A 24,602-nucleotide genomic window follows, 5' to 3' on the forward strand; every position below is an offset into this window, starting at 1 on the left:
GCTACCTTCACTACGTGTAGCAGCTTGGTTTCATAGTTACGGAACTCTGTTTAGCTGGTGTCTGCTCCTTGACTTTACCAGGATTTACTATACTGGACCTATACTCTGATTTGCCGTTTTCTGCTTCTGCTTTCTAATTCATTAAACATCATTTACCGCGCTTCAGTTTCCGGCACGTTCTTCTGTCTGACAATAATATAAGCTGCTTAAATACACATTATTTATTAAATGCGTATTCAAAAAACCATTCTATTGATTATTTTTATCCCTTTTTCATTTGTACATTTTCACTGAGCAGGAATGTAAATGCACAATTCTGACATTTTTTATGGCAAGCAAAAAGTTTCAGGTAGTTTCAGCTTAATAATAACAATTGAGCGCTGTTCAAGCTTTGTGCCCTTGCAGATAAATACATACCAGCCATCTTTTGATGGCGTGAATCTTTCACAGCCAGCATTTTTTCAAGCCCTTATCCTTTCACTCTTGATATGACAGAGCGGCTACGAGGAACAGAAATTTATCTTCACAGATACACATGTGCTCAGTGTTTGGCATCCTAAGCCAAACGATGAACTCAGCCTGTGCTTTCGTGTTGCCCCTGGAGACCTGGTTTTCACACATTTTCTCACACTCTTCTCATTTTTCTATTTCCTCTTTCCTCAGGATTCAAAGGCTAGAGGCAGTGCTCCAGCAGTCTAGTGAAAGACGGAATTAACGAGCGTGTCCTTGTCCTCAAGAGCAACCATTTACGAATTACCTGGCCCTCTCTGGAGACTGCTGTGTAATTCATACCTGTTTTATTGCCGTTTTACTGTATGTGGAGATAACAGACGAGTACGCCAGGCCAGCATTGAAATAACTGCCCGTTTGTCTATATAATATCATGGATTCAGATGATGAACCCTTGTTGCTCCAGGCTATGTGGGACTTTAGTGAGTATGAGGAACAAAATGATGAAGAACAGAAAGAAGCTTGTGATGAAGGGGTTGAAGTTATCAGGCGAGAGCCAGTCTGTAGAGGATTGTGGTGGGGAGTGGGGTGGATTTACACTCGACCCTGGGCCAGCGGAGTGGTTCTTTTTGTAGGCTTTCTGCTTCCTTTAACTCTTTCTGCTTACATGTTTGTTTACTGTGAGCCACTGGACATTGATCTCTCCTACAGTGCCTTTGAAGTCAGGAGCCATTCATCTGCAGAACGCTTCGATGCACTCACTGTTGCACTGAAAAGCCAGTTAGGGTCTTGGGATCGACACCGACGTGATGCAGAAGGGTTTGATTTTGATTCAAATGCCCTTAGGGATTTCCTCTTGCTGAAATTAAACAGACAAACAAAACAGGCAGAAGTGGCCAATCAGACACAACTATCCGAGGTTTTTAGAGGTAGAAAGGGTACATTTGAAGCAGCACAAAAGCCAGATGACAAAATTAACACGACAACTGTGCAAATGTGGAGAACCAAAATGTTAAATGGTGAGAAACAAGATGAAAAAAGCTCGACACTTGTCCGAAAGCCAAGGTTCACAGGTTACTCCTACCTTCAAACACAGGCTCTCTGGAGGATAGAGCTGGTGTTTGTGGCTCAAGGTGACCAGGACAACAACATCTTCACGGCGGAGCGTCTTCATACCATCCACAAAGTGGAACGACTCCTCATGCAACATTCACAATTCCAGCAATTTTGCTGGAAGCCTCTAGAAGTGTTGAGGGACATTCCTCTGGGGCCTTCGTACTGCTCACCCCCCAGCTCTCTCCTTTCCTACCTTTTCCCCAGTGAGCGAGGAGGAAAGATCTACTTTGATGGCATGGGCTCAGACCTGGCAGATATACAAGGTGAGTCAAACTATGCTGACTTTTATTGGTTACCATCATTATTTTGTATTGAATATTCTATAAAAAACAATCTATACTCCTTGTTGATTTGTTTTTGCTTATATAACAAAGCCCAACACTGTTAAACTTTATATTGAAATCATAACGCTACTGCTGTTAAGCTAAATCTTGAAAATCCTCTTTGTTGGTCCAGGTGCTTTGAGTCTGGCAATCACCCACCCCCAGTTTTATTGGTATGTGGATGAGACACTCACTCCAGACAGCCTTCAGTCCTCCCTCCTCCGCAGCGAAATCCATTTCGGAGCACCACTGCCATCCTTCTACTCTCTACAGGATCGGCCCCTGGAGCAGAGACAAAGATTCAGGGATTTTGTGGTCCAGTATGCTGGTATTCTGGCTCAGCAGTCCACCAGGTTTGATACAGATTCAACCAGATAGATTTAACTAATTGTGGTAGGAAAAAGTCTAAAAGACTGCTCCTGGGATCTCCAGGTATGGGTTTAGATCAATAAATGATTAAGCAAGCCACTAGTAACTTGGTGTATTTAGTTTACTTACATCCAATCAGTTGTCCCAAATAAGTAAAAGTATTCTAGGATTTCACTTTTTTTGGTTACAGAACATAAAATTTCAGAGTTAAAAAGACTCTTGATCAATTCAAAGCTTCTCCAACAAACTGTGAGAACCAGTTTCCAATATTTCCACAACACTGAGAATCCTTGTTATTACTACTCCTACATGCAACTTAACCCTAAGGTTAACAAGAATGCCTTTTTGACAGGTTTTTGAAACAAAGGCCTTGACTTCCACATTATTTTCTTTATAACCAAGTATTTTTGAACAAATGACCCTATAGATAATAAAATTATATAATTGCCTCAATAAAAATAATTATCCCTTTAAGATTGGATAATAAAGTGCCAAGATGTAATTAAGATAATCTGTATTACATCCCTGAGAACAGTCATATCAGAAGATGCTATTTGTAGTATTCTGAATAATGTAAGAGTTGCCCACATCGCTAACTGGAATTAAAAGCTTCAAGTTAATATGTACCTAACTGAAGTTTGTGGCACCTTTCACATCCTGTGTCATTTTCCCTTTAATGAATCCCATGTACTTTTTTCTTCAGTCCAGTCCCCTTCGGTGAATCCTGTGTCCTTTTCCCTGTTACTGAATCCTGTGTCCATTCCCCTTTCAGTGTCCTTTGCCCTTTCAGTCAACACTGTATACTTTCCCTTTAGCGAGTTGAGTGACCGTTCCCCTTTAGTAAATAAGCTGTAATAGCCTTAATAAAACTATAAGGCTGGGTTTTTTTTCAGACTTTTTACACTTGAAAGTCTGCATCTTAGTCTTATTTTGTAAATCTTGGATCCTTTCTTGTTCAGTGAAAATTGTGTCCTTAGCCCCCTAAGTAAATCTCATGTCCTTTCCCCTTCAGTGAATCCCGTGTCCTTTCCCCTTTAGTGAATCCCTTGTCCTTTCCCCTTTAGTGAATCCCGTGTGCTTTCCCCTTTAGTGAATCCTGTGTTCTCTTCCTTCAGTGATTGCGGTCCTCTCCCCTTCAGTGAATCCTGTTTCCTTTCTCCTTCAGTGAATCCCGTGTCTTTTCCCCTTCAGTGAATCCCGTGTCCTTTTCCCTTCAGTGAATCCCGTGTTCTTTCCCCTTCAGTGATTAGGGTCCTTACCCCTTTAATGAATCCCATTTCCTTTCACCTTCAGTGATTGGGGTCCTTTCCCCTTTCAGTGAATCCTGTGTCCTTTCCCCTTCAGTGAATCTCGTGTCCTTTTCCCTTTAGTGAATCCTGTGTCCTTTACCTTCGGTGATCGGGGTCCTTTCCCCTTCAGTGAATTCCGTGTCCTTACCCCTTTAGTGAATCCTGTGTCCTTTCCCCTTTAGTGAATCCTGTGTCCTTTCCCTTCAGTGATTGGGGTCCTCTCCCCTTCAGTGAATCTTGTGCCCTTTCTCCTTCAGTGAATCCCGTGTCCTTTCCCCTTCAGTAAATCCCGTGTCCTTTTCCCTTCAGTGAATCCCTTGTTCTTTCCCCTTCAGTGATTAGGGTCCTTACCCCTTTAATGAATCCCATGTCCTTTTCCCTTCAGTGATTCCCATGTCCTTTCCCCTTCAGTGATTGGGGTCCTTTCCTCTATAGTGAATCCTATGTCCTTTCCCCTTTAGTGATTGTGGTCCTTTCCCCTTTAGTGAATCACATGTACTTTCCCCTTCAGTGATTAGAGTCCTTTCTCCTTCAGTGAATCTCTTGTCCTTTCTCCTTTAGTGAATCCTGTATACTTTCCCTGTTACTGAATCCTGTGTACTTTCCCCTGCAGTAAATTCAGTAAATATCTTTTGCATTTTTAATCTATCTTGTGTCCTTCCCCCTTCAATTAATCCAGTGGCATTTTCCTGTCAGTGAATATAGTGACTGTTCCCCCCACAGTGAATCCTATGTCCTTTCGTTGTCAGTAAATCGCATATATTTTCCTCTTCAGTGAATTGTCTTTTCTGGCAAGTGGAAAGTACAAAAGCAAAAAAACATACGTTTTAGGCAGCCTCCAATTCACCATAAAATGAGGTCAAAAACCATTATTTTCTAAGACTAAAGTCTTAGGTATAATGTATTTGCATATGTGGAGCAAATCATTTTCCTAGTTTAATTGCTCTATTCTTTTGTCTTTGCCGTTTTTACTGCAGTTCTTTACACTACACTCTTCATCCCCATTTCAGCAAGCCAAAGGTGCTATAAAAGGGGTTCCAAACAATTATTCCTTGAAATGGTGTGATCTAATAATATAATTTCATGTCTTCCATCAGACTGCCCATGCTGAGTAATCTTTTTTTTTTGTCCATGCTTATATCTCTTCCATCTTTTTTTTGTGCCTTAAATCTTGTTAATGGTCAATTTGCTCTTTCTCTTACACATATATCTCCACCCTGCTGTTCTTTTGTGTCTCTCCATCTCTTTCACAGCAAGGTGAAGGTACTTTATGGGGGTACCGAGCTTTTTGATGATGAGGTCAGAAGGACATTCCACAGCGACATGTTGCTGGCTTTATTCAGTGGTGCCTGTATAGCAGTGCTGGTCTATATCCTGACTTCTTTCTCATGTAAGGTTTGCACACAATATTTTTTCCATTTGATTAAATCGGTTGTGGGTGGGTAAGATTACTTATGAAATCGTTTCGTTCAGCAGCAGACACTATATCATAAATAGCATTTTACTATATTTAGTATATTTTACTCTGTTTAGGTTGAAGACTTTAATTTCTAGCATAACCTCAACCTCAGCCTATGAGTCTTTCTCTGTGAGCTTGGGGAAATAGCGCAAGATTGTTACTAGCATATCCTCAAAAGCTCTTCTAACACAATCAATGAGAATATAAACCTTTGTAAAGCCTATTAAACTATACCAAGACCATATTACAACTAAAAATGATCAGTCTGTTATGGCACAGCAGCATTACTTTCTTTCCTGGCTTCCTTTCACCTACATTTTGTACATTAAACTGAACCTCTTTTAATCTTTTCTTTTTTCTGTGTAGTGTTTCTGACATTTTTTGGCTTGGCTAGTATTGGCCTGAGCTGCTTGGTGGCTCTGTTCCTCTATCATGTCATGTTCGGGGTGAAGTACTTGGGCATTCTTAACGGTGTGGCAGCCTTCATAATTATCGGCATTGGTAAGTGTTTACAGATGAGTTTCCCAAATTGCAAGGGTATTTCCGCATTTTCTGTTCTTAAAGACTGTAAGTGAGATGGATCCAAGTGCGGGTAAGCATTTTATTTATGGACCAGGCATACAAATCTGAAACATGAATCAGAATCAGAAACAATACACAGGCAGAGGTAAGGCAATCAGCAAACGGCAAAGACAAAAAACACAAAATATGGGACAGAGCAGGATGAAAAAACAAAAGCACGAGACCAAACAAAAGACAATCTAAGCAAATCAAGGGTAAACTGTAAACATGTGCCAGTAATAGAAACACATGATGGAGACAACCACAGACAAAACATAGGTGGAGACCAGACATAAAAAGAAAACAAAATACACATGGAAAGGTAAACAAATCGAGACAATACGAAAGTGAGCACTGTAACGCTGCTAGCTGTTATGCGTGCTGAGCCTGAGGAGCCTGCTGTTTAAAGTACAATCAACACCAATGTTGAAAATCCAATAGCGAATAAAAAGAAATACAAAAGGAATGCTGGTTTAAGCCAAATAAAAAAATCTTTTTTTTTTACTGCTGAACTATGAAGTTCCAATAGTGTTATTTTTTTTATCAAGCTGTATTTAAAACAGGTCGTTGTGCAGAATAATGGAAGGCTTTTAATATTAAATAGAAAATATTCAGGTGTAAGGATGCCACCGTTTTGTTTAAATATAAAAGTTATTGGAACCATAACAGAAAACAAATTGACAAGTCATGAGCGTTTACTGTATCGGATAGCTAAAAACACCGGAGACTGTAAATGAGCCACATGCTTCCAGACATTTAGCATCGCAAAAGATTGAAACAGAAAGGGTTTAAATAAGCTGTAATAGCATTACTAAAAAAAATATAAGGCTGTTTTTTTTTCCAGAATTTCCAAACTTGAATGTCATCAACTCTAGCTTTTTTTTTGTAAATCGTGTATCCTTTCTCGTCTACTGAAAGGCCATTAACCCTTCATAGAATCATATGTCCTTCCCCTTTAGTCAATTCCATGTCCTTTCCCATTCAGTGATTTCAGTGTTCTTTCACCCTTCAGTGTCTCCCTTTAGTAAATCCAGTGGCCAATCCCCTGTAGGGTCCTTTCACCTTCAGTTAACTGGTGTCCATTTTCCTTTAGGGAATTCCCTGTTCTTTCCCCTTTTTTTTAGTGTATCCCATATCCTTTTCCCTGCAGTGAATACTGTGTCCTTTCCCTTTCGGTGAATCCCATATTATTTCTCCTTTAGTGAATCCTGTGTCCTTTCCCCTTCAGTGAATTGGGGTACTTTCTCCTTTAGTACTGTAAATCCAGTATTCAGGGTTTAGTAAATCATTCTGTGAATGCAAAGTCCTTCTTCCTTAAAGTGAATGCAATGTCCTTTACCCTTCAGATGTTTTCATTTGACTATTGACTATTAATGTATTTTTTGCCGGTTTCATTGCATCTTAAATGTTGTAACTATATTCAACAAATGCGCCCAAATTCCACCACATTTAAAGTCAACTGATGTTTAACTCTATACAAACACAGTCACTTCACCATGGATTTAAAAAATGCTAGTTTTGAATAATATAAAGTAGGTGCTGTAGGTCACTGAAATATTGCCCAACAACATTCTCCTAAATTGATTCCATAAAACTGAAATACTATCTACAGTACATCTCTTATAAAGTCTGTCCTCCACTATTACATTGTCAGTATTCAGCCAACCGTATTCAACACATGATCATCACAAAATCCGAGCGACTGCTGCAATCAAATTCTTTTAACGGCTCAGCACAAGGCGAAGAGTTTCCAATTTCGAAAGCACTGTAGCTTGGGGAAATTCCCAAATCGCAGAGTTTGCTATTGACATGAAGCCTTTATTAGAGGAAAAAAGCTCTATAAGGCACAGAAAGCCTTCTTTTGAATGGCTGTAGAACTCTTGTGCTTCTTAAGCCTATTTCATTCAAATAAAATCCTCTCAATCCTTTTTCCTTTTCTCATTTTTTCCTAGGGGTGGATGATGTGTTTGTGTTTATCAGTACATTCAGACAGGCAGCTCATGTCGCAGGAGCTGAGCAGCGTATGATCCATACGGTAAAGACGGCAAGCCGAGCCACCTTCCTCACCTCCTTCACCACAGCAGCCGCCTATGCAGCCAACGCCTTCTCTCAGGTACTGATACAACACCTTGAACCAATATCAGCTGCACCACTGACCATTGATCATTTCCCTTTATGGTTGGCCCAGATTACTGTATTAGTACATGACATTAACATGAATCAATTCATGTTCATCCAAAAAATTTTTTACTTTGGTTTTATACCTTTAAACAGAAACAATGGTCTTAACATTCCTTAACAATAGCTGTGGCCCGGTGGCGTACAATATGGGGAGGTGGAAAAATAAATAAAGGCAACTTTTTATTAAATATGTTGCGCTTCGTGTCTTTTGCCTAACATCAAAGACACTCGATGTGTAGGAATCGATTGCTTAAAAGGACTTGGATAAAAGCCTGCTGTTTGAATACAAATAATTACCACTTTGAAAATCCAATAAAGAATTATACAAAAATACAAAATTATTGCTTTTGGTTTGAAAATATATATCTATTTATTATTTAAGTATAAAGAAAAATTTTGATGTCTTAAAACATTCTCAACATCAAATACTTTGGATTTTTTTCTAAAATTAAGCAATAAAATGGGCCATGATGCCACAGTGTTAAAAGTCTCCTGGACCATAGTAGAAAAGACAATGAGAAGTCTCGATAATTGACTGTATAGAATAGATAAATACTCCAGGGAATGCAAATGAGACACACTTTTGAATCTCAGAAGATTGAGAGTAATTAAATAAGCTGTAATAACACCGCAATGAGACATTAATAAAATGATCAGGTGGGTTTTTTTTGTTTGTTTGTTTCTTAGACTTTCCAACCTTCAGCTCATGTTTATTCAGTACATGAAAATGAAAATAGTGGGAATTATAAAACATGACAAGAAAGACACAAAAGAAGTTGCATAATTTGAAGTATATTTGACACTCAGCAGCTTTGGCTCCTCTTTATACATTATGTATGCAGATACCAGCGGTGCATGACTTTAGTCTGTTCATGTCTCTCATCGTGAGTTGCTGCTGGCTCTGGGTGTCCATTCTCATGCCTGCTGCTCTCTGCATTTGGAATCGGTGCACCCCTGCCCACTCTAACGCCTGTCCAAAATGGTAACGATTTCTGATTTCTGATTTCTGATGCTAATAATGTTAAGTAATGTGTGTTTATCATTTGCCTTTATCTAATATAGATAAGACAATATTCTACTTTCACATACTTCTATATTATTGTTATTTTTATTACTACAGGTGGAGTACACTAAATACACTCTCAGGCAATCTGAGCCCTCTTTCAGATGAGGATGATGATGTGGCTCTTTTGACCGTAGAGACAGATCCAGGTGTGTTTCATCAGTTATGGTTTATTACATTAGAAAAATCTGAATGTTCTATATGAAATCTATGAATTGGTTGGTTTATCAGTTTAAGGGGTGTCACCCTTTTAGCATGCAAGATGTCCGAGGAGACCTGCTGTGAATATGGTTTCAGCAACTGGATATGACATCATGCCAGAGTTTAAACGGATTATCTGTTCCTGTGTGCGGCGACGAAACAGGCCACTTGTATTTTGACTTTGATTTAATTGAAAGCTGCGTTATGTAAAGGGGCACACTAAAGCAGCTCTATAGTCAGTTCTTTAATAATTTTACGTTTTGTGGAGAGGTCACGCGATAGAGAGATTTTCACATAATACGATTTCGGAGTTTAGAATTCACCAAATATGAACTTTGGAACGCAGTAAATATGCGAAACGTCTCCAGAATTTGCCTACGTATAAATGGAAGTTAAAGGTATAAAAATTGGAGCATGAACGCCCCCTTTAAAAGTCCATGCATATTCAGATTCCCTTGTCCTTGCCCTTGCCTTGTGACCATATACACTGACCAGGCATAACTTTATGGCCACCTGTTTAATATTGTGTTAGCCCTCATTTGCTGCCAAGACATTTCTGACTTGTTGAGCATTAACAGCATTAATTTCATCAGCAACTTGGTGAGCCATCAATGAGCCATCTTAGCCGCCTATGACCCTGTCACCGGTTCACCACTGTTCCTTCCTTGGACCACTTTTGATAGATACAGACCACTGCAGACTGGGGAACCCCACAAGAGCTGTGGTTTTGGGGATGCTCTGATTCAGTCATCTAGCCATCACAATTTGTCAAACTCACTTAAATCCTTACGCTCGCCCATTTTTCCTGCTTCTAAAACATCAACTTTGAGAACAGAATGTTTATTAAAGAGATGCTCAATGATATTCACTTCACCAGTCATAATGTTATGCCTGGTCGGTGTATACTAAGCTTAAATCATGTAGTATTGTGTAGTATCAGTTGTTGGTATTACTCATTGTAAATAAGTTAAGTATCGCATGTATACCTCCTTTTGAAATCGCCAGCCATTCATCCCTACTCAGCGCTTATCAGTGCTTTTTGGATTTCAAACAAATCAATGATGGCACTCAATTCCCAGAATCTCATATCTCAACAGAAGTGATGAATGAGTTATAACACACACACACACACACACACACACACACACACACACACACACACACACACACACACACACACACACCACATTAGTATGTCTGGCTGAATGAACATCTCTTTTCACCTGTATGGCAGATGACACATGGTGGTGTCAGGAAGGGGCACGTCAGCCCCATTCCCCTCGTCATTAATATCTCCTCTTAGTTCAGTAGGTTGCTCTCTAAAGAGCTTTGACTGCTCTGATGGGAAGCTTAGTACAGTACAATACCTCGTTCCTCTCTGTCAGCAGACATTTTGCTTTTATTTAACTGATAAGGTTCCAGACAGACAGAACGATTGGTACATCCTGGATGTCTATAAAGTGAGTAATGGCTTAGTGTGGCTTCGATCTGATAATGAGAAACGAGCCACAGATGTGCTCAAAATATACAAATTATAAAAAAATGCAAAAATGTACACTACATGGAGAAAAACCTTTGGGACACCTGACTTTTCCATCCATATGTGGGTCAACCCCAAACTGTTACCACAAAGTTAGAGGCTGTAGGATGTAGTAGCATCAAATTTTTTTCCTTTACCTTAAATAGGGGACCGAAACCTGTTCTAGCATGACAATGCCCCATTGCACAGAGCCAGATCCATGAAGATATGCTTTACATGGATTAGAGTGAAAGATTTCCGGCTATAGAGAACTGACCTCAACCCTATTGAATACCTTTGGGATGATTTGGAACACTGACTGCACCCAGGCCTCCTCACCTCACATACATCAGTACCAGACTAAATCTCCACAAACATCCTCCAAAAATCTAGTGGAACATCTTCCCAGAAAAGTGGAGGTTATTATAACACCAAATTGAGACTAAATGTGGAATGGGATGTTTACAAAGCAAATCTCATGGTCCATATAATGTATGTATGAGATTTTATTCCACTGAAGAGTTTGAAAGGTACAAATCAGAATGTCAAAAAAGGTCAAATAGAAACCATGAATGATTTCAAAACACACCTATGCAGAAAGGACTACAGTTCAAACCACAGTGAGTCATGAATAAAATACCCAGTCGTCTAGCCATCACAATTTGGCTCTTGTCAAACTCAAATCATTACGCTTGCCCATTTTTCCTGCTTATTACACATTAACTTTGAAGGCAAAATGTTTGCTGCTTAATACTGTATATCCCACCCACTATCAGGTGCCATGATGAAGAAATCATCATTATACTAATTATTTACATAATGTGTCATACTAATTACTTACTGATTATAATGAGAAGAAAACTAACAACGCTTGTTTTTAAAAAAAAACGTGTTAAAAACAGGTCCCCTGCTAGATATTTATCATTTGATCATTTGAAAAAAGAAAAAAAAAAAAACAATAATAATAAGCTGATCCTAAATCCTTTTCAGAGGATTTAAGCTAATACTATGTAAGCTGGCAGTAATAGGGAAAACTGAAAATGCTTGATGTCCTGACAAGTATAAATATTCTTTTCGAGCATCAGTATGAAATGTCTAAAAAAGTATTCCACTGCTGTAATGTTTACTGAGTATTGAACTGCCTCTCTTTTGTAAATCGGTGCAGAAAATTTGTTCGGTCACGCCAATAAAACAAAACTGAATTAAAAAATATAACCCTCATTTTAAAACAAGTGAATTTTGTTTCCATGTCGTGCATTCGCAGCTGAAACACGACAATTATGACGGTTCACTGTGACAGTAAACTGCCTGTCAATCTGCCCCAGATCTCCACGAATCCGAGTTTGATGCAGATCTGCTGCCTCTCCCAGATGCATCTGCAGAAGGGAACATCGGGTTGGTGAGTGCCAAGCTCCAGAGTGCACTGCGATCCTGGGTGGCTGAGCCCGCGGTTAAGAGACGCAAGGCAATTATAGGTGAGACTGAAATCCTGAAAAAAAAACTGAAAAAAAAAAGATCTTAAATGGCTATTAATATTTCGGATGGAGGGAAAATACAAAGCTGTAAAACAAGTAGCTGACTGAAGGTTTTGATAGATTTTTACAACCAAATAAAATTGTAGCTACATATTACATATATATGTATTTTATACATATTTCTGATGCTATTTTTTAAGCATTATTGTATAAATAGTCCCCCTCCCCAAGCATGTTCCATAAATAGCCTTAATCTTTACTTTCATTTATTTACATTTACAATCCTGCCATAAAACTGAGCACCTGAGGGAAAGGGTTGTTGCTCAGGGGGCCAGCACCGGCATCTTGGTGGTGCTGGGATTTGAACTCAGAACCTTCCGATCCGTACATATTTTGCCATCATGCTTATGTAGTAAGATAACAACTATGTTAATAGTTAATATATTTAAAACATTAAATATTATGGTATGTATAATGTTATGTTATTATTCACTTATTAAAATTAAAAATAAAGTTTTAGTAGCGGTGTACCAGTAACCTGGTGTTTTCCGTTCTCTCTCTCTCTCTCAGCTCTATACATTGTGGTCCTGCTTGCTTCAGCATGTTGCTGTAGCCTCCTCAAACCGGCCAGTCATGCACCTGCCCTCTTCCACCACAACACCAACTTACAGCAACTGCTGGATCTCCGTAGCAACCTGAGCGCCCAGGGGATAGCCTGTCACATGTGTTCGGGTGAGAAGCGACTACACTCCTACACATCTCATTTCCTTCCTATCTCCTTCGCATTACCTCAGAGGAGCTCTCGCATTCTTTCATAACGATGCTCAGGAACCTAAAGACAGAATAAATCAGTAATGAATAATTCAGAAGGGCTAGAAACTTGCTCAATGCTGATACGTAACTGACTTTGACACCGCTTTGCCCCAGAATTCGAGGCTTTTGTTACTTTTATTTCTGCTGTGCTGCATTATGGATGGCTCTTAAATGGTTTCACTTTGTGTCCCGTAGGAGTGTTTATGGAAACACCTCACAGCTTGCACAGCAGTGTTCACGCCATGAGCTCCACATCAAGGAAAAAAACCCCGTCAAGCCGAGCAGAAGGGAGTCCGAGACAGCAAAATATCATTAACGGCACACGCAGTACAACAGGTCTAATTTATACTGCACAGTAATAATTACATTGTAAACACTTATTTATAGCTTGAAAATACGATACCGATGTACATTACATTGCCAAAAATATGTGGACAGTCGACCATCACGCTAACGCATTTGCAGTATTTGGCAGATGTCCTTATACAAAGCAAGATTTATCCCATTCGTACAACTGTTTTTAACAGTTTCAGGGTTAAGGGCCTTACTCAGGGGCCCAGGAGTGGCAGCTTGGTTTGGTTGGGATTTGAACCCGTGACTTTTATATCCAAAGCCCAGTGCCTTAACCATTTAGCTACCACCTCCCCACTAGAGTTTGGTGTGTCCTTGGTGAGATTTATGCTCATTTACATTTGTTATAATTGTATTGTATTGTATTTGTTATAAATGTAAATGGTCCTCGATCTAAAAAAAAAGGATATTCAAAAAGCCAGAAATAGTCAGGTGTCCACAAACGTTCGACAATATACTGTATGTTTAGAATGTCATGTGCAATTTCACAGCAAAGAAGTGTAATTAGTGACACCCACATGCCTCTATAAAAGGTAAAGTTCATAAAACTGCAAATGACAAAATGGCAATTAATTGGCACTGTTGCCATTAACTTAAATTAAAAGTCTAGACTTATTTAATGCTTTCTTAAAAAAAATAATAATAATAAAATATATATATATATATATATATATATATATATATATATATATATATATATATATATATATATATATATATATATATATATATATATATATATATATATATATAATACCACATTTGTGAACAATGTACAAATAAATACATTCATATCTAGTTAAAGTAGTTAAAAAAATGATAATAATAAATCAGGGTCTGTATGTAAACAATGTCTAGCATTTGGAATATCAATGAAGTTCATCATATTAAGGCTCAGCAGGTGGTTGTGTCCATAAATTAAAAGCTTAATTTATCTTCCCTACAGATGGCCTACTGACGGTTTTTGTGTCTAAGCTGGAGGTAGATGCACCTGTTACCCTCTACCGCTACTCTCTAAGTGCCAGCATGCCTGCTCCCTGGAGAGCACTGAGCCCCAGGCATGGAGACGTGCCATCATTTCAGGTCCACACACACACACACACACACACACACACACACACACACACACACACACACACACACACACACACACACACACACACACACACACACACACTCAAGCCTAGGCATGTCTCACTGGTTAATGCATATCAGGCACACCAAGGGATCCTCAAACCTTTTGTAGGCCGGGAATAAATTCCACTGACACACACAGTACCGACTTTTTGCTTCAAATATTTAAAACTTTGCAATATGTTATGCAAAATGTCAGTTTTATTAAAACCATGGAGCTTCCGATTCCTGAATATTCAACCTTATTTTTTGTAGTTAAACCTACTGTGTGTTATTAGAGTGACCAGCTGAACAGACTAATATCTAAAAAAAATAAATAAATAGGAATCCCCAGGGCCAGTTGTAATTAGATGGTCGTTTGTGGTCATGAAAAATTGGCTCAGAATGATGCAGTTGCAGCTTTTAATGGAGAGAAGGAAGAGGAAATCCATAATTTTTAATCAAAAGCAGTACCAAAACGGATCAAAACCCAAAATATCAAACACGAAAATAACAAGGATTCTAAATAAATCTTAGGCTTTTTAATTGAATGGTGTGTGTGTGTGTGTGTGTGTGTGTGTGTGTGTGTGTGTGTGTGTGTGTGTGTGTATATATATATATATATACACACACACACTGACCAGGCATACCTTTATAGCTACTGATCAGGCATAACATTATGACCTCCTGCCTGATATTGTGTTCGACCCTTTTTGCTGCCAAAACAGTTGCAATCCATCGAGCATAAACAGCATTAACTGCTTTAGCAATTTGAGCTACAGGAGCTCATCTGTTGGATCGGACCACACGGACCAGCCTTCGCTCCCCACATGCATCAATGAGCCTCGGCCGCCTATGACCCTGTTGCCGGTTCACCACTATTCCTTCCTTGGAGCACTTTTGCTAGATTCAGACCAACTAATGCTCTATAAGATCATAGATACAAGGCTTTTTAGAGAACAAACAGCGCATTCGTATAAACAGTGCAATATAAAGTGTGAGTTATGAACCATGGCACAGCTTTAAGATGTTCTGACAGAAGTTAGTGCAAAGTGATGGAACATATTATAAAATGCATGAGCATCGAATAATCTTTCCAGTCAAATCGTCCCGGTCTTTAAAAGAGGTTAATGTCTGCATTGCTTTATGAAAATCCATAAACTTCATTGCTTATGCCTGGCTGGAGAAACTGTACGTGATTTCACTTAAGCACTTGTTTTGTAAACTGTCAATCTCTGTCGGAAAAAAAAATCGATAATAGCTTGTAAACACCAGTTCATAAATGCGCCGGCTTATGATGGTTTTATTATTATTGCAACAGGCTTATAACAGTCACCATGGCAACTTTAGCGCACGGCTTACAGTGTGCGTGTCGCATGCCTACCATCCTCGGCCACGGTGGATGTTGACCTTGGGGTCATGCGACCCTCGCCATGGCTGGAGGTCAAACTTCAGCTTCTTTGTGGCGCCTAGCGAGCAGAAGAACAGCAGGTAAGCAGAATTGTTTTTTATACGTTTTTCTCATGTTGAAGTCTTTGGTTTAGCAAAAAAACAGATGGTGAAAGCCACTGCAGCACATAATGTAATAATTGAGTATTATAAATGGCCAACAAAATGGATATACTGTAACAAGTGATTTAAGTGCAGTTTTTCAATGAGAGAATGTTAATTTCTTGAACTTACAATTACGTGATAAATGATGTGTTTAATGCAAGAATCTGCCAAAAAGTAATGCACTTTAGACACTAGAAACTGGAGAAACACTTGTCTGGGTCAAGAGTGTGGAGTCAATCCAAATTATTCCAAACATAAAGATAATAAACCACTGGATTCATGCTTCTTTAGACTTTCCAGAGGCCAACATGATAGAAGGGGTTAGTCTGCACCAGAGGTGGGAAGTAACAAAGTACAAATTCTTCGTTACTGCACTTACAGATTTTTCTGGTATCAGTACTTCACAATTTACATTTTACTTTCACTCATTAAATCTTTACACAAATATCTGTACTTTTAACTGCACACAATTAACCCTCTGAGGTCGACAAACACGCCAGTGCGTTTTGTAGCATTTTTTTTTTTGTCATAACGCCGAAACGAACCTAAATTCATCTGTCTTTTTGGATCCTACAGATAAGAGCAATACATAATTCTTTAAAGGGTTTACTTTTATTTGTATACACAAAATAACAACAAAATGCTGTGCTTTTGTAACATAAAGAAAACAGACAGGGGGCGCTCTCTGCCATCTCTGTCATCTCTCTTCACAGACACATAAATAAAACAACCTGAATCTCAGTAAATACTCGCCTCACAGACATAATAAATATAGAAATAGAAAGCTTAAGATGCCTACATGTAAATAAACCAAAATGAACCAATAAAATACAAATATTCTCTGATTATGTAATCCTTATAAAAGTTAGAAAAGGGTACTGTTTCTCTGGTATTACCTCTTTAACCGTCCGTGTGGAAACATAGCAAAGGTCCCTTTTAAGGTCCACCATAATTACTTTAAAACATTTACAAGAATATTTTGTCTTCATGCTCTATGTTGAGTCTGGTTTCACTAATAATAAACATACATTTGCATAAAGAATCAATGTTTGTCCATGTGCATGTTGAATAAAGTTTTTAAAAGTATTGAAAAGTATAAATTGAAGGTACATTTAGAACAGATAAAAATGTGCGATTGAATTGTGATTAATCGTGAGGTGACTAACGACAATCATGCGATTAATCGTGAATAAATATTTTAATCGATTGACAGCCCTAATATTAATATGATGTGAGGTCCAGTTACCAGCGTGACACTAAAACCGGTAGTAGTAAAGGCTACTTTTTACATGTCAGAGTCCAAACATCTTTACTTTACCTTTAGTAAAAAAGTGTAGTCAGTACTTTAACTTTTACCAGAGTCTTTTAAAACATGAGTATCTGTACTTCTTTCTAAGTGAAGGATGTGTGTACTTTTGCCACTTTTGGTTTGCACATTTCTTTAGCAGGTCCTGAGCATCCTTTTTGCCCTGACGGAAAGTTTGATGTCAGCCTGCATCACTGCTTTTCTTGACACAGAAAGGCCTGGTGTCACATGACATGGAAGCTCCTCCAAGTGTGTTGGCACTGTTAAACAAATATCTGGGCTAATGAAATATTCACTTGTAATTAGTGTAATTAACAGAAATTTGGACGCTGAGCAATTAAGTGATACAGACGGTAACTGTGGCTGATCTGTGTAAATTGGCAGCATTATTTAACCCAGTGGATCAGACAATTCCAAGTGAGGGGGTAGGTGAGGTTGTGGGTGAGGTTGTGGAAGAGCGTTTCCTAGGTTTTATAGATGTTTAAGTGAGGTTTAAGGGTCAGGGTTCAGTAATAGTGTATTTAAATGTAAAGTTCTACATCTAGTACCTAATCGTGAGTCTTGAACAAACCTTTGCCAAGAAGCTTCTGACTGGACAGTGAGGTGGTTGCAAAGGCAACCTACTTGGGTCTTTGACTAAGAAAAGGGGTAATATAGTGAGCCATACCTGAGATTGGATTTCACTTATGGACCTGCGCCACAATTGTCAAGGATAGGACAATAGTATTACGTTTATTTTTCAGCTCTGGAGGCTGGATATTTTTGGAGAATAAAGATCTAGTTTTGCATTCTTGGATGGAATGATGTAGACCAGGGTCACGTTGAATGTGTTAAAGGACACAAAGGAATTATGGTGAATTACATGGACAGTACAGTACATTATTTATGTATGCATAATCTAGGTTTTGATGGATAATATTATTTGTCATATACATATATAATATGTCATATACATCTGAAATCTGCTCTTAACCCATTGAGGAGTAGATTGATGGAAAGGGCTAGGTAAAAGATGATGAGAAAAAGGTATATGGACGACTTTTATTATTTGCAGATCACTGAGATAGCACTGTTTAATCAACTTCTACAGTGAAAATGTCAGCAACTAGGATCAGAGCAGAAATAAAATGCCATTTGAGCTCTATTCCTGTTCTGCCTCAGGGATCCAGGTAACCCACATATGGGATTTGTTGGGCAGGGCTGTGAGAGGTACTTCTGGGGTAGTGAATTTATGGATGAAGTGATTTAATCATTCAGCATGTCAGTGGATTTTAACAAACCGGGTTGTTGTTTAATTCAAAGGGCATAACCATGTATTTATGGGTAATCAAGGTGTTGGATTGGGTGCAAGATGTATACCACCATAGATGAAGTTTTTGGAATTGAAAGGATGAACAATTCTTAGGGCGACAATCATCAGAAAGCCTATCAGTGGAATCCTATAATGAATAATCTCTTTAATATTTTCCTTCAGGTTCGCATAAATTACCATGCAAATGGAGCAGTCAAGGAGTACACTTTAGGATATTTTCTTAATGATAACCATTGAAGCAGGTGTCCAGATCATTTAAAGTGATGTAATCAGTACTGCAGCTCCTTGTTCAAGGAAAGGTTTATAGCTTACTCAAGGAAATATTAAAATACTAAGATAAGGAAATAGCAAAGAAATCTTCAATATATACAAAAATGCAATGCATATTCAGTGACCATGGGTCTGTGGGAAAGGACTCTTTATCAAGGGTCTGAATATTGAGGCCCCTGTTATCTTATGAATGGTGTTTGCCAAGGTTAGATTTAGACCTAGAATCTGGTAAGTTACTATTAACATTCCAGATCATTATTTATACTTCTGGAGAATTGGCATGCATGGCTTAGGTTATGGCCATGGATCAGGAAGGGAAGTAGAAACAAAAGTTGTAGGAAAGATCTTGCTACCATTATTGATGGCTAGTGGAATTTTACAGAAAGATTCGACAGCTCTGGAAACCTAATAGAGTTTTTAATTAACCACAGTAAGGTCACAGGTGAAAGCAATTAGTCTTGATTAGGAAACATCTTCCTCTTGTGGCCAACAGAGGAACTGGGAACTGGTCAGATTGAATACCTTCTCAGGTGCATATTACACAAAGCGTTTATTGTTGTTCACAATCTAAATGTTCCACACAATTTGTTATGAACTGTATATAACTGTGTGCTTTCCCCATTTCAGGAAGTTGTACTTTGCCCAGAACGCCATAAGCCCATACCCTAGTCGTGTGTGTGATGGACCCCCAGGGTGTATGGTCAGTTCTGGGCATGACGGACCCACTCAGGGCAGTTTCTACACCCCTGTGCCTGCAGGTAGAACATTTTCCCAAACAGATATAAACTCATTTCAAACATCTCTACTATTGAATTTTGTTGAGTTCAAAAACATGAGGGAGGACACTTGAATTTGTTCATGCATTGGATATTTAAATTCACTTCAAATTAGACTATTTAATATAGTGCTAGCCCTAAACATCTATCATACCTTTTCTCTTAATTTCCTAGACATCTTTCCATTAGCAAATCTAACCTAAAAATGTATACAGCACAGCAGCTTTCCAAATCTTCAAGTAAAGTCCTCCATCCTAACATATACATATATACATGACATATACAGGTTACATATATCTCAAAGTTGAAAGGTTCCAGAACTATCACGTAATATTCGGATGCTGGTTTGTATATATAATCTCAATAACTATTCTTTAGCTAAATGATCATTGAGATTATGTTCATCTTTCTCAGTCCCTAGAGAGGTGAAGAGTTCAAAGACATCTGGATTTAACCCGTGTAGTGGAGGTGGATGTGGAAAGCCAGCAGTTCGCCCTCTGGTGGACACCGGAGCCATGGTGTTTGTTGTATTTGGGATACTCGGGGTCAATCGCACTCAGCATTCAGACAACCATGTTATTGGAGACCTGGTGAGCGCACACATGCATTCCTTGCTTATACCTATACCACCTTCTAGACCTGGATTGTGTTTGACAGAACTAAGTGGTACTTACAGTACCAAAAACAATGGTCTACTAACTTAGATATATATAATCACATTTTGAACGTACAATTTGTTGCTATTAAATCTTTTTTTCTTTGATTGGTTTCTAGTTTAGCTATGGATCTACGTTTTCCCTCCTGTATAGACGGGTGACAACATGTAAAAAACAAGGGCTGTTTGAATGGCTTAAGAAGAATCTCCAAATCCCAGTTACCAAATCTTCACCCAGCTGAACACCATTTGGGAAATGTATTAAACAGCACTCCCCACTAGCACTGTTTCTAAGCATAGGCAAACTAGAAGGTCCCCAGGGAACAACCAACTGAGGCATTTAAATTATTTATCTGTTTTTCTGCTGAAGTTCAATGTACAGTATATGTTTACATATTATAATCCATCCAATTTTGTAATGATCATTAAATATGTTTAACTTAATTTATGGAAGGTTGCGGAAAATTTGTATGCTGTGGGGATGGAACATTGTGGTGGGGGGGCAATAGGAATTTTGCCTTGGATGCAAAGGCTAGAAATATCCCCGTTCCCCACAACCATCAAAACACCAAGTCGGGAAATATCTTTAAGGTGAATGGTATTCATGGCACCAATTTGCTTCTGGAGACTTCTGGGACTAGAACCTGACACTTTTCTGACTATTTTATCAGATTTGAATAGAAATTAAATCAGCAAAGCAAAACGAATTTGTTAATGTGTGGCTACAGAGAAGACCTACATCACTTGGTTTTAGTCACAGCATTAGGGCCATTTAACATTTCTGCAATTTTCATGCTAAATTACTTGATGCGTTGAATAAGATGGAATCAGATAACGTTAAAGACAAAAGTCTAATCCATGTCCGTATCCTGAAATTAAGAATGAAAGCTTTTCTATGTGTAATTTTATATACAGTAGAGATACCGCTTTTGGTTTTTTGCTATATTGTTAACGTCATCAGGTCACTGTGCACATCTGGCTTTGATTTTGCCTACATTGCAATTTTTAGTAATTATTTTTCATTGCCTTCCCCCTACAAAGGGCAGTGTGATCTACGATCCTGACTTTGATCTCTTCAATGAAATTGGTCACTTGTGCCGACTCTGCAAAGCCATCAGTGCCAATACACAACTTGTCAAGCCTGGCGGGGCACAATGCCTGCCTTCAGGTGAAAAGGACAAACACACACATGCTGACACACACAAGAAATGAGGTATCTACGGAGTCACACATTTCAGGAAAATAATCAACTACTAGACAGAAAGAATAACTCTGCTTGCCAACGATCTATATCGCACCATCTGGTTGTTAATTATTTTCCAATAACGGGGGAACGTCCTGTTGTGTTGTATTTCTTATTTCATCTGATCCAGGCAACAGTCTCACATCCATCCTCCCTCTCCTCCACCCCGAGTGTCAGTCTCTTCCCGAGCCTAATCTCCTGCCTGGCCAGCTCTCCCATGGTGCAGTGGGTATGCAGGGGGGGCGAGTACACTGGATCTCAATGGCGTTTGAATCAGTGAGTTTAGCATAACTAAAGGAACGTTCATTGTTTAATATTGCGGCATGAGTACATACTCACTGTCCGATTGTCTCATTTGTATTCCACTTGAAACCCAGACCACCTACAAAGGAAAGTCCTCGTTTCAAGCGTACTCAGATTTCCTACAATGGGAGAGCTTCCTGCAGGAGCAGTTAGCATCTCTCCCACAAGGTTCAGCTCTGCGACGGGGCTTCCAGACCTGCCAGCACTGGAAGCAGATTTTCATGGAGATTATAGGTACATGAAAGAGGGAGTTGGGGGATAAATACAAGACAGAGACAATACACAATGCAGTCTACCCTCATGAATGGTTATAATAAATTGCAATTTAAAGCAATTACATACTATTTAGTTCAGTTTACCAAGCTCAAATTAATGTCTGTGCCATTCTCTTAACTGTAGGTGTGGAGAGTGCACTTTACAGTCTGCTTTTGTCCTTGGCCATCTGTATAGCATCCGTTGCTGTGTTTACTGTGCATCCTCTACTGTTGCTGCCTATCCTGCTTAGCATTCTGGGTAAGACACCTTGGCCTCTCTTCAACTTGCCTCAGCAATGTTCTCTTGGCCAGTGTCCAGTGGTGGACAAAGTTCACTTTTTCTGCACTTGAGTAAAAGTATAAATCCTCTGCTTAAATAATTAAGTTCAAGACTATTTCTATTGCACTTTTTACAATGGACATGGTCACAAAGCAGCTTTACAGAACTTAAGAATATTAGTGAATGATGTGTATTTATCCCTGATGAGCAGCCTGGGGCAAGGAAAAACTCCCTAAATGAATGAGGGAGAAACCAGACTCAAAAGGGGGAACCCATTTTCTTCATTTGAGTGATATCAAGGGTGCGATTATAAATCTTAAAACACAGTCAGATATTCCTCCAGTAAAAGTACTTCTTTTACATCTCCACTTGAGTAGTTGATTTTGACTAGACATTTGTATCTAAAGGAAGTAGTACTGATCTGTATTATATCCATATTTGAATAATTGATGCAGTTCAGTGTTCCGTTCTTTTGCACACCATACCTTTTTAAAAAGTGAGTTATCAATAGTTACAGACATGCACTCAGAGAACTCTTGTACCAAGCTCCTCATTTTAAGCAATTTATGTTTTCACTTCAATGAAATGTACTGAAATGCTGTACTGCCTATTCAAATGTAATGAGGTAAAAGTTTCCCGAAAGGAAAATACATGTAAGTAAAGCTAAAAAGAGGAGAGAAACCCTGTACTCCTGCTTATAATAATAATGTGGCAGCATGCATGTGGCAAAGCCATACTGATACAGGTTACAACTAACAACTCTGTACACCCGTGGTGAACAGAAAAGCATCACACTTTGATTCTTGAGGGAGATGGGCTACAACAGCAGAAGACCACATCAAGCTTCATCCTGGCAGTCAAGAAATGAATATGAAACTATGTAAAGTAGAAACTAGGCAGATTGTGAGAATGTTACCTGATTTTCTGACCAGATAATTGCAGACATTTAAGCAGGGGTTCCTAATAATGTGGTCGGTTTAATAGCCATTTTTAACAATGGATATCCACTCTCATTTAATGAAACACTCTTGAAATGAATATTATTATATCAAATCTTTATATTAAAGGCTGAATGTATTTGTAGTGCGATTCACCCTTCATGCCTCTTTTTTACTTAATTTAAATGTTAATGTAATATAGAAAACCAAAAAAGTGATATGCAATGGGGAAATACATTTGCTATTACACAAAGTTAATGGATTCCTTGTATATTTTTTTTATTATTATTAAAAGGCAACTGATCAAAATACAAATAAAGAAATTAAAATTCGGCTGTCGAGAAAATCGCAGGTTTATATTAATTGGATGTTGTAGCTCTGTGGTTAAGACGTTGGACTTAAGTTGAAATCCCAGCAACACCAAGCTGTCATTGGCTGGGCCCTTGACCCTTAACTGCTTCGTTGTAAGTCGTTTTGGATAAATGTAAATTAATTTGCGCATACAGAAATATTATCATTTCTATATCAACTTACACAGCAACTCCAAAAATTATTTCACCCTATTACAAAAAAAGTAAAAAGAAAATGTTATTTAATCAAGAAAATCATTAGTCCTACAGTAATTCCTGGTAGTAGACTTGTAAAAGTAGTCTTCATTGTCAGTTCCTGCATTAAATGTGACTATGAATAAATAAATGAGATACAGCATTCATTATTATGTGAAAAGAATGGGAATTGTATAAACCTATAACAAATAGCATTTATAAAATGTCATTTAATGTTATACGTCTTTAAGCGTTTAGTCTTAATGGAAAGCATGTAAAGGCATCAGAAATGACTAAATAGACCTTCAATTGAAAGTTATGAACATTGTAAAGTTGTTGTGTATGGATCTCATGGCCAATTACATGAACTGTAAAGTGGGATGGAGTGAAGGTATGATTACTATATCGGTATTAAATCTGCTGTTCAGGTGTGGTGTGTATGGTGGTGGCGTTGATGTACTGGCTGGGTTGGGAAATGGGTGCAGTGGAGGCGATCTCTCTCTCCATCTTAGTTGGATCATCGGTGGATTACTGTCTGCACCTGGTTGAAGGCTTCCTGCTTGCTGGAGATACAGAAAACTTGGGGGCCGTCAGTCACAGCACGGTATGGACTTTAAACCAGCATTAAATTATATATTATATTATTGTACACTTGTTCTGCTATTCTCTTCTCTGTGCCTGTATTTAGGCTTAAACTATAGCATTTGTTTGGGGGTTAAAGCCTGAATACATTGAAGACTTGTAGCTGTTGTCAATAAGACAAATCGAGGCAATATTATATATATATATATATATATATATATATATATATATATATATATATATATATATATATATATATATATATAGACGCTCCCCACTTTTACGAACATTTGCAGATTGG

General features: G+C 38.4%; 1 protein-coding gene across 2 annotated transcripts in view; it reads left to right on the forward strand.

Annotated features, from left to right (window-relative positions):
* Nucleotides 1-24,602, forward strand: part of disp3 (dispatched RND transporter family member 3) — a 45,169-nt gene that overhangs the window by 18,028 nt on the left and 2,539 nt on the right. For both annotated transcript variants that reach the window (XM_083554094.1, XM_083554093.1), the window contains exons 2-20: nt 664-1,829; nt 2,023-2,242; nt 4,801-4,937; nt 5,373-5,507; nt 7,520-7,680; nt 8,591-8,730; nt 8,869-8,960; nt 11,857-12,006; nt 12,577-12,738; nt 13,015-13,155; nt 14,117-14,253; nt 15,605-15,774; nt 19,353-19,483; nt 19,916-20,091; nt 21,198-21,324; nt 21,530-21,675; nt 21,777-21,936; nt 22,102-22,215; nt 24,148-24,323. In XM_083554094.1, the coding sequence (XP_083410220.1) occupies nt 884-1,829; nt 2,023-2,242; nt 4,801-4,937; nt 5,373-5,507; nt 7,520-7,680; nt 8,591-8,730; nt 8,869-8,960; nt 11,857-12,006; nt 12,577-12,738; nt 13,015-13,155; nt 14,117-14,253; nt 15,605-15,774; nt 19,353-19,483; nt 19,916-20,091; nt 21,198-21,324; nt 21,530-21,675; nt 21,777-21,936; nt 22,102-22,215; nt 24,148-24,323 (3,621 nt within the window). In that variant the 5' untranslated portion in view covers nt 664-883. The remainder of the gene's footprint in view (nt 1-663; nt 1,830-2,022; nt 2,243-4,800; nt 4,938-5,372; nt 5,508-7,519; nt 7,681-8,590; nt 8,731-8,868; nt 8,961-11,856; nt 12,007-12,576; nt 12,739-13,014; nt 13,156-14,116; nt 14,254-15,604; nt 15,775-19,352; nt 19,484-19,915; nt 20,092-21,197; nt 21,325-21,529; nt 21,676-21,776; nt 21,937-22,101; nt 22,216-24,147; nt 24,324-24,602) is intronic.

Source organism: Silurus aristotelis (genome assembly GCF_946808225.1).
Source record: "Silurus aristotelis genome assembly, chromosome: 11".
Lineage (NCBI taxonomy): Eukaryota > Metazoa > Chordata > Actinopteri > Siluriformes > Siluridae > Silurus > Silurus aristotelis.